The following is a 10,910-nucleotide window of genomic DNA, read 5'->3' on the forward strand; positions in this document are numbered from 1 at the left end:
AATCGCTTTTTTTTTTTTTTTCAAATAAGTTTTCAATTTCTTTTGGTTTTAAAAATACTTTTTTTTATTTACATGTTTCCAATAGTATTTTTTATTATTTAGAAAACAACTTAAAACTTTTTTTTTTTCCAATATCAAGAGTAAATTCTTTAGAACACGTTAAACAAATTAAAAATATATATAAAAACCAAATTAAATGAGTAAATATTTCAGGTATTGGCCAAAATAATAACCAAACAAGAACTATAATCTAACCCATCTCAAGGTAACACTCGAATCGACATAATGCATTGAAATTTAAAAAAAGAACAAAGAGAAACCAAAAAAGTAAAAAAAAAAAAAAAAATGCAGATCTCATAAATCGGGGTTGCAAGAATCAGAAAAATATTAATGTAGATCACATGATGTAGCAGTAACTTGGACTCGGATCATACGCTGCCACTTCATAGAATGTGGGATATGGTGGATATTGAGGGCACACGAGTAACTGAATACATCCAGTAGAACAAGTTGAAGATGTACTTGGCTTCTTTTGCTCTTCTGGTTTTGATTTCACTGGTTCTGGCTCTTTCTTCTTTTCCTTCACTTCTTCAACACCCAATAAGGTGGCATAGCAAAGCTTCTTCCTTAACGAGCATGTCAGGTTAGCTGAGTCAACACCTTCACCAATCACCACCAATTGATCTTTATCTGCTCCTTCAACAGCAACTGAGATCACACCTGTAAAATCAATGAACATGTAATTAAGTACCACCTTGTTGACAATATATTGTCTCTGAAAAGCCATAAAGCTAGGAGTGATTTGGTGCTAACCATCTGCTATTGCTGCAATCTTCATGGCCTTGGCTCTGCATTTGTCACAGGCCATTTGCACCTTGATAACTATTTTTTGCTACACCATATAAGATAAAAAGCTCACAGTATTGTAATAAAATCTAAGTATATTCCAAAGCCTTTTTTCTTTCTACAGAATGAATATGGTGTAATTAGCATTGAAGTTTACCTTCATGGTTTAGAGCAGGCAACAATACAAGCTGCAGCCTCTGTCAGAAAACTATGATGTGCTTAATCTGTGTTAATGGGGAAAAAAGAATTGTAGGTCTTATATAGCCTGTTGGTGAATATACTTGTTACTTAAGCTCAAATAAAAAAAAAAAGGATAAATATTGTTGCGCACACACATACCTTTACACAACTGAAAAATTAATTGAAATTGTGACGTGAAACCACGATCTTAACTAGGATAGAAAAATAAAGAGTATAAATTGTTCAACTTTATAGTTGCATTGTACATGCAGTAATTATTTTAGCCATGGGGAATGGGTATTCATATAATCTAGTTGATTGTTTTTGTGATGACAAATGCTTGAGTCCTACAGATCGTGCCAGTTCTGCCCAACAGTTCACTTTAATTTCAGTCTTCTCTAATTTTTCATTAACCAATTTTTCCTATCTCCTAAATTAATTCTTTCACAAAAGGGTGTTACCTCAATAAATTTGATAATTGTGATGAGTAATGTACTATAATAGGTTTTCCTTATAACCAATAGTCTATTTGGTATCCCTGTATGCCCTGTATATTAATGTAATTCCATGTGCATGCTGCATTACATATTACTTGTATCTGCCTTATGTACCTTGAAATATTCACTTTAACTAGCCTTCTTTTTTGTTGGCAACATTTATGTTTTAGTGCCTTCGTTGTGGTAGACCATTACATTTCTCTGTACACTGTAACATGTACTTAATATATATGTTAGATAGAGCTTTCGTCCAATAATGCAGTGCACTAAGTGGGACACGTCCAATAATGCAGTGCGTTAGATGGGACACGTCCAATAATGCAATGCCTGCATGCAATAGATGGGAGTATGGGACACAGGATTGAAACTAATCATATATGAACATGTATTTTGGGTATGTTGCTTTGAGTGTATTAGGTGCAAGCCAAATCATTTAACGTATTAATCAGTCCAATCATGAACCATCGAAATTCAAGAGAGTACTGCTCTCTCAAAAAAAAAAAAAAAAAATACAAGAGTGTGTTATGACTAATACAAAGTTTCGTGCATTAACATTATAAACTAATATGTCAACTTTTAAACACAACATAAATAATTAGTTTAAAATTTTGTTTATCATTGTTAATGTCATATACTAATTATATTTATTGCCGTTTCAGTTAATTTGTAAGTCCTTTTACTAATAAAATTTGTAATAACTTCAGTATTTTCTAGAATATAGGGCTATGTAGAAGTTCCAAAATTTTGAATTTTTTAAATATATATAATTGATTTAATGTTTTCACAATTTAGTCTACAAAAATAAGAGTTGCCCTCCCCCCCTAAAATATTTGAATTAGTCCAATGATGCTCTTAAAAAATATAAATGGTCTAATAGTTATAAAGATATAACTTTATTTTTTATTGTAAAATGTACTCTTATATCTATTAAATATTTGGTAACAAATATATTTAATTTATCTTTTTCAACTCATTATATGGCGATTAACAAGTCATTGACTCATTAAAAAAAAATTATCACTAAAACTACACACGAAATGTGTTTTTAGTTGTCACATAATGGGTTAGAGTAAGATAGCTTCAAATATATTTGGAACCTAATATATTACTCTAAGTTTTGGATTACTCATATTTTTGAAAATTTCATTAGTTCAATTGAAATATTTTATACTTACTTTAGTATAAAATTTGATATATTGTATTTAAAATGAATCTTTTTAAGAATTTCACTATGAAAAATTGAAAATGGAAAAATAAATTTTATTTTATGAAAAATCGCCATCAAACATAATTTTGATTGAAAATATTAAGGTTTTTTTTTGTTGGGTGTGTGTATATATAAATATAATAAGGTCTTTTAAGAGTGTGTATATATAAAAAAAAAAATGTTTGTATAAATTTATATATGTGTGTGGAGGTTGTCTTGATAAATATATGAGTATCGCAACTTGAGCCCCAAACAAAAATTCTTAGTTCTGCCCCTACTAAAATATATATCATGAACTTGTTTTAGCAAAAAATAAAAGAACTACAAAAGTTCATGAATGGTGTTAAGACTCAATTTAAAGGTTTAATTGGAATCTCTCTCTCTCTCTCTCTCTCTCTCTCTCTATATATATATATATATATATATATATATATATATATATATATATATATTCACAGCTTGCAAAATTTGACAGTACTAATTCGTCTTAGAAGAAAAGTCGTTGCCTCTTGTCATGACTTGGAAAATCTCATTCTGCTAATGGCAGCCCAACCGCAATCTCCAACGCAAACTTCTCTCTTTCAACACGAAAAGCAAAAAATAAAAAGGCAAAAAAAAAAAAATAATTGTATGTTCAAACTATGCCGTATGCACAAATTAATTTAAAAATTTTCGTTAATGACAGGTAAATTAAATAAAAAAAAATTAATTACAATACAAATAATATATTCTATATATATATATATATATATATATATATATATATATATATATATATCATTTTGTAACATTTATTTATAAAATAAACAGTAAAAAGGGCTGTTTCGGGCCTTTCGGCTCCATTTTGATGGACAATTGGGCATATTGTATAGAGAGGCTCACGGATTTATTGGATCACACCAACACCTACTTTGGGCAATTTGATGTGAGATATATTTTGCCCCACATCCACATTTAAAGTCACTTGTAAACCTAATATCCAACACGATGCAGGATGTCTGGACTTGATTTTCGTGGGTCGATCTTTTTTTGTTATTGTTAGCTTTAATAACCCATCTAATGATTTAGGCTATTAATAATTTAAAATATATATTTTTATTTTTTAGAAAAAAACAGAAATATTTGTATTTTAAATATTTTAGTTTCATTTATTTTGATAATTTAAGACAGATTTGATAAAGCTGTAATATTATATCAAATTATGAAAATTACAATCATTTATTGAACAATGAATTTTAATAGTAGATTGAAAAGACAATTCAATTTCTTTTTCAAAAAATGAAATTAGGAGAGAAAAAAATTCTAAGACTAGGGTTGGGTTAGTTATTAAAACTATCTTGGGTTAGGTCACAGGTTTCTCAACTCGAGTAGATTGTATTGGGTTGAAAAGTACACCAAATCTTAACCCGGAGAAAATATTAAAATAACATTAATTTTCAAACAATATAATTAGTAGTTAAGTTTTACAAACTATATTTTTTACTAGTATCTCGAGTCTAAAAGACTCGATTTTGGGGCTATAAATCGAGTCTTTAATGCTCGATTTTTATGGTCGGATTCTGTCTGATGTGGCATTTTTTCCACGTGGCGACTACTTGGAAATTGAGTCTCTAAGACTCGATTTACAACCAAAAAATATTTCCTCTGCCTCCATCCATTCCCAGAGCAAAACCCACCACACAAAAAAAAAAAAACGAACACACTCAGCCCACTTGGGTCACGCGGCCTGGGCGCGCTGCCTGGGCGCGCGGTGGCCTGGGTCGCGCGACCTAGGTGGGCTGAGTGCGTTCGTTTTTTTTTTTTTTTTTTGGTGGTGGGTTTTGCTCTAGGAATGGATGGAGGCAGAGGAAATATTTTTTGGTTGTAAATCGAGTCTTAGAGACTCGATTTTCAAGTAGTCGCCACTTGGAAAAAATGCCACATCAGACAGAATCAGACCATAAAAATCGAGCATTAAAGACTCGATTTATAGCCCCAAAATCGAGTCTTTTAAACTCGAGATACTAGTAAAAAATATAGTTTGTAAAACTTAACTACTAATTATATTGTTTGAAAATTAATGTTATTTTAATATTTTCTCCTCTTAACCCATACACACCCCCTAATTGCTTATAAAGTAAATGAATAAATGCATGGTGTTATTCCTGTGACACCAGAGCTGCCATACAATCTTGAAAAAGAGATCTAAATTCATACGATGCTAGTGAGCTACATGATCCCATTCTAGCATGTCACAGAACTCCATGGCCATTGACTACAACTCACCAATGTGCAACCTACATGTTGTCCAGACCTCCAACGTCTATTACAGCATGAACACAGTGTGTCAATGTGTGCAACTATCTCGACTTCTTCACAATTGAGATCGATCACACAGAGCTTGAGCTAATCTTCTTGGCAAATAGATTGCTCTTAGTGTGCAAAGTATTATAGAGAAAGCACAAAAGAAATTTGATTTTATTAGGCACATTTGCAGACCAAACACAACCCCATGTATTTATTAGAGCCGACTTGAATTTGAGCTCTCACCTATATGGTTTCTCTTCTCCATATTTGTCCATAAACATAAAGTATGCACCTCTTACAATGAAGCAACCATTGGAATTAAAGCGCTGGTCTAAATCCGTTAGTCAATTAGCCTTCAACAACATGCATTGTGTACATTTGGAATAACTTATTTCTTATGCATTGTGAAAATGAGTTATTAGAAAAAAGTTGCACTAGGACAAAAGTGACGTTTTAAAAAATGAAAGTGCAGTTTCTGGGATGCCAAATGAGAAATTGGTTAGCTTTTAACTGTGGCAGCCTCACGATGGGGAAGGAAGATCTCATCCACCAACTCCATTTTTCAAAATTTGTTGCCCCAAATAAGTAGATTAATTGACTTCACCAAAACCTTCTCATTATAGCAATTAGTTCAGAACAAAGGATGTCAAGGAGCGTAAAGCAAATTATGAGAGGCATACATAGGTACAAATTAGGCCACCACTTTAATCAAAATTGTACATTCCATAAAATCTTTTCCTTCCATCATTTTTTTTTTTTTTTTTTTTTAATTTTAAAGAAAGGTTTCCTTTCATTGTTGTAGTTTCTTTCTCACCCTTTGTTTGATTTGGCCAAGAGATTGCATTTTTTATCATCGCACAAACAAGAAAACACCTAGATATTTCTCATCTTTGTTGATTATTGTGACACCAAGAGTATTTTTTTTATAAACAATTTCTTACATAGAACTCCTAGGCATTTAAGCACAGTTTTAGTAACAATGTTGATATTGATGATGTCCCAATTCTACCACATTTAGTGGTAATCCTCCTAGATATTAGAGCCAACAATTTACCAGATTGGGGTTCAGACTATCTAGGTGACAATGTCAAAATTCAGAACATGATATTAGGAAACCAACATTTTACGATCCAGAATCGATCTTATTTTATTTAGTTTCCTTATTCACCTTATATGTTGAATTAGATTTCCTAGTTCATAATCATCAACAGATGCACTTAATTATTCACTAAGGAATGATGAGATGCTGATAATGGTTAGGACTCCCAATATATATATATATATATATATAGATCGTAAAAGAGTGATGCAAACCATAGATAAAACAATTCAAAGAGGTTCAAGTCATTTTACAAAATAAACAATTAAAGGGTGATTGCAAATCAAATGAGGAAAATAACACCAACAAACCCATGATTATGGTAAAACAACCACATATTTGGACTGAAATAATGAGCTCCACACTAGAGGAGACAACTACCAACATGTAAAAGCAAAACCTTGAGATTTGCTACTTGATTCTCTTGAAAAAAATAAGCCAAACGTGCCCAGCTACAGCAGTTATATTCACTTTCCATCCGTGTCTGCAGAAAAAGCCCAGCAATTCTAGCACAAAGGTTCACATATAAAATAATCTAATAGGAATATTGAGGACTCAATCTATTAAAGTGTCACATTATGGGGAAAAGTCTACTTACTGATTTGAGTTAGCGTTGCTGAATTGAACTTGATTGTTTACCTACCACAAATGAACAAAGTTTGATTAGTAAAGAAGTTAACACTAAAAAAAGGTAAAAATCTCAAATTATATGCTTCAAGATTTTATTTTTAATCCCTCCATCTAAACGGATCTTCGCCTAACACACACTAAATAGGGGTAAAGTGCAACATTGTAAAATCCTTAGACCAATGTTTTTGCCAATGTTCACTTCTCTCTGTTACTTGTTTTGTTTTGTTCTGATACAAGTATTGTACATTACTATGTTCAGCACACACACAATTTAGTAAAGTAGTTTTTGCCTCTACATTTTACATAAAGTGCAATTTTAGCTTAATATGAAAAATAACAAAATCCAAATAAGCATACCAAGAAAGCCGTAGGTGGTGAATCACATATTTCATCAAATGCAAAATAAAATGGACAACCGTTGCTTTTTACCATACAAATTTACAACCCAACTCCCACGACATATTATTCACTAGGAAAGAAGAAAAAAAGAAAAAGAAAAAAAAAGCAGTAAAATCAAAGCTAAAAATTGCACTAACCTTTCTCAACTAAGCATTGATATTGCTGCTATCATTCTCGTTATAATCATCATTTTGATTTATTGTTTTCCCTTATGACCCTATCAAATGTTTGGAACGAAGAATGCGGGCCTCAAGGTCGTAAAATCCTGTGCGAACCTTGTGTAAGAGATAAACGATGGGTACGTGCTCAATAATCCAGTAATGTGATCCTAGCTCAGGATCCAAACTTTCTTCGAATTCCTTGTGCATATCAATAAATCTCAATTCTTTGAGGTTTCTCAGATGTAGGATTCCACACGGCACCTCTTTTAGTTGCGGACTACGCCCAATCACAAATTTTTCAAGAAGAGGCAATGCTCCCTGATCTATCATCAACGAATGCAATGCATTCAAGAATTGGAGATTTAGAATTTTGAGTTTTGGAAACCCTCCTATCTTAATATGCAATTGCTCTCCATTGTATGCTTGTCTTGAGATTTCAAGTTCCAACAAATTAGGCAGATTTTGAAGGGCTTTCATTGGGTCCTCATTCAACTTTGACCAATAAATCCCTAATTTGACTAGATGTTGAAGTTTAGGAATCCAATCTGGGAACTTCTCTAAATGCCCCTTTATGTAGAGGCGCTGAAGACATTGAAGTGGAGTTGAAATGGATTGTAAATCAATGATCTCATCTTCGCTTATTGAAGCTATATCAAGAGATTGCAGGTGGTTCATTGTTGCAATAGAGGCACATAAAGCCCTCATGGTTTCCTTTGATAGGTTTTTCACTCCAAGCTTCCTCAATTGTCTCAACTTTCCCATATCTTTAACTAGATCAACCCCTCCATGATTCAAATCCACAAAATACAACTTTTGCAACTCCTCTAGACATCCAACCCCTTTTTGTATCTTTACCCCTTTTTGAGAAGCCAAACTGAAATCTAGTCCATAGTCGTGATAGTAGGCTAAAAGATGTCGCAACTTACGAAGCCTGTTAATCTCTATTGGTAATTCAGACACTAGGGTTTGCTTTAGATCTAGAGTCTCCAAATTTTGCAACTTTCCTATGGATTTTGGAAGCTTTTTTACTTTGGTATTTCTCAAACTTAAATACCTTAAGTGAAATAAACTTCCAACATCTTTAGGAATGTGATCCAATGGAGCCTCTTCAAAATCCATTACTTTCAAAAACTTGAAATTTGAAAAGAAGGGACTTATAAAAGACTTTGGCAATTCATCAAGATTGAACAATAAAAGTGAATGAATTTTTTTGTCCTTAAATCCTTTGAGAACATTATATGAAACTTTGTTTACTGACATGCGTTGAACTAGTCCTTCGAAACTTGACTCTTGTTTCAATAGTACATGACAAAAACTCAAATCCTTCATCTTTTGGAGGACAATCTCATGCAAAAGATCATGGAGTCGACATCGTCTAACTTTTCCATCCAATTTGACCTCCGATACTTGAACCAAACTTCTATGGATTAATTCTATCAAGAATTCTTGTGCAACCTCTTCTAATGTTTTACCTTCAATTTCTTTCACAAAGCCTTCAGCTATCCATTGTCGAAACAATCTTATACAATTAATTGAGTAATCCTCTGGATACATACCAAGGTATAAGAAACAAGACTTTAGGTTATAAGGCAAGTCTTCAAAACTTAGGGATAGAATTTTGTTGACACTTGAAAGATGTGGATTTCTTCCAAACTCAAAGCCAAGGCTATCGTGCAAGTTTTTCCATTCAAACATATTTTTTTCTTTTGTTGACAAAAGACCACCTATAGCAACAATTGCAAGTGGTAATCCTCCGCACTTCTCAACAATGTCATGAGACAATTTCTCTAAATTTGCGGGACAATGACCTTCAAAATCAAATTGGAAAGCCCTTTTGCAAAAGAGGTCCCAAGCCTTGTCCCGAGGTAGTGGTTGCAACTTGTAAACATGAACATGTGAAGATTTTTTACAATAATTAGCAACCTCACTATTACGTGTTGTGATAATAATTCTACCACCTATCTGATTATCAGGTAAAGAATGTTTTATGCTATCCCAAAATTCAATTTTCCATACATCATCGAATACAACCACATACCTTTTTTGCTGTAAGTAATCCCTCAATTTATTGACCAACAATTGTTCATCCATTGCATCAATTCCCGACGAAGGGAGCTCCTTTCTGCCCTCGCAAAACTGCTTTATTATGCTCCTTAACAAATCTTCTATTTTGTAAGACTGAGAAACTGAGATCCAAGCATGGCAGTCAAAGTGCCCTTTTACCATTTGGTTGTCATAGACTTTCTTGGTAAGAGTGGTTTTACCTAGTCCCCCCATTCCTACCACTGAAACCACAGTACGATGAGGAGATCCTCCTACCAACCAGCTAATCAATTCATCTATAGAAGATTCAATTCCTACAACATCTGCATTGTCAAGATAAAGGGTATCCTTTCGAGGGTCATTATTCCAACTTATACCCCGAGCACCACTACACGATCCTTGAGCAGTGGATTGGAAGCCATATCTTTTACTTCTCTCATTGATTTTCTGAATTGATGCCTTGATCTCTTGAATCTTAGCTGCGAAATTGTGGCGAGGTATTATTGTTCTGAGTAAGTGAGTGGTTTTCTGGAGGGTACCACGGATGCCACTTGGATGAGGATCATGTAGTGCCACCTGAAGCAAGTATTGATCGATTGCAACGTCTATGTGGAAAGCTACTTCTCTTACTTGTTTCACCCATGTTTTGACGCCCTCGTCAATGTCTTGTTCAGCTACGGCCTTTGCATCTGCATCCTTGAGGAAGGACTGAATGCTCTCTAGTTCATCTTTGATGTCAGCAACTTCTCCATGTATGCCTCCTAACAGTTTTGCTTCTTGGGTCAGCAAGTGAAGCAGCCTGTCGATAAGAGGGGATACCGCCGTCTCTGCCATGTCGCCTCTCTTGTTATTCAATGAAAAAGCAAATCATATCTTTGTTTTTTTTTTTCATGAATAAACGTAAATTGTTTCATCTGAATCTAATTCTCCTCTATGGTCAAATATTGCCTGAGATTGGCTTCTTTCTTTGTTTTCAACCACACCTCATATGTAAATTTATCCATACATGGATCTTTATTAGCTTACTTTCATCATAATTTTGGTATAGGATGTCCTCAAAGAAAAGAATCAACCGTTACTTCTCTCTTCCGAAAGAAGAAGTGGAGCCCATCTTTTTTCATTAAAAAAATTTAATTAATTAAATAAATAAATAAAAATGAAAAAGGGAGGAATAGCTGAATAGAGGAGCCTGTCCTGTCTTTCTTTCATAAACTCACCGCATAAAAAGTTAAAGTTTTGATTTCTTAGAAGATGAGGATAAAGTTTTATATTTTTCTTAGAACAAACAACGTAACTCATCCCGTAAGCGTGACCATAAGAGCATTCATACTAGGCGCGAACTATAACTACTGTGGACCGGGTGACCACAGACCTCTCTCCGTTCGTTCATAAAAAAAAAAGAACAAAGAACAAAGAATGTAAAATTGAATTTTCTATATATAATTCTTGTAAAATCAAGTTTTTAACAGCAAGATATACACTGAAAGTCAATAAAATTAATAAAATACGAGATTATGATTAAAAATTATCCGAACTTAAGTGACATGTGTGTATGTGTGTGT

The 10,910-nt window shown here is 33.2% G+C and overlaps 2 protein-coding genes across 3 annotated transcripts; both read right to left on the minus strand.

The window, feature by feature from the left end:
- Positions 1-384: 384 nt before the first annotated feature.
- LOC142641665 (heavy metal-associated isoprenylated plant protein 47-like) lies at positions 385-1,199 on the minus strand. 2 transcript variants are annotated; one of them, XM_075816142.1, is made up of 4 exons: positions 1,186-1,199; positions 1,004-1,070; positions 814-892; positions 385-720 (listed from the first exon to the last, which is right to left on the minus strand). In XM_075816142.1, the coding sequence occupies exons 2-4, from the start codon at positions 1,007-1,009 to the stop codon at positions 398-400; spliced, it is 408 nt and encodes a 135-aa protein (XP_075672257.1). In that variant the 5' UTR covers positions 1,010-1,070; positions 1,186-1,199; the 3' UTR covers positions 385-397. The 2 variants fall into 2 exon arrangements, with proteins under 2 accessions (XP_075672257.1, XP_075672258.1); XM_075816143.1 differs by lacking the exon at positions 1,186-1,199 and having other exon boundaries at positions 1,004-1,071.
- Positions 1,200-7,353: 6,154 nt separating this feature from the next.
- On the minus strand, positions 7,354-10,206 carry LOC142638185 (disease resistance protein RPM1-like). The gene has a single exon (XM_075812198.1). It carries the CDS (start codon positions 10,180-10,182, stop codon positions 7,354-7,356), a length of 2,829 nt encoding a protein of 942 aa, XP_075668313.1. The 5' UTR covers positions 10,183-10,206.
- Positions 10,207-10,910: the final 704 nt, after the last annotated feature.

The sequence above is a fragment of the Castanea sativa genome, chromosome 6 (genome assembly GCF_040712315.1).
Source record: "Castanea sativa cultivar Marrone di Chiusa Pesio chromosome 6, ASM4071231v1".
NCBI lineage: Eukaryota > Viridiplantae > Streptophyta > Magnoliopsida > Fagales > Fagaceae > Castanea > Castanea sativa.

Excerpts from the sequence above, each read along its gene's own strand:
- LOC142641665 (XM_075816142.1), bottom strand. Across the intron at positions 721-813 it reads GATTGCAGCAATAGCAGATG|GTGTGATCTCAGTTGCTGTT; the intron begins GTTAGCACCAAA and ends TTGATTTTACAG.
- LOC142638185 (XM_075812198.1), bottom strand. The coding sequence starts at position 10,182 with ATGGCAGAGACGGCGGTATCCCCTCTTATCGACAGGCTGCTTCACTTG.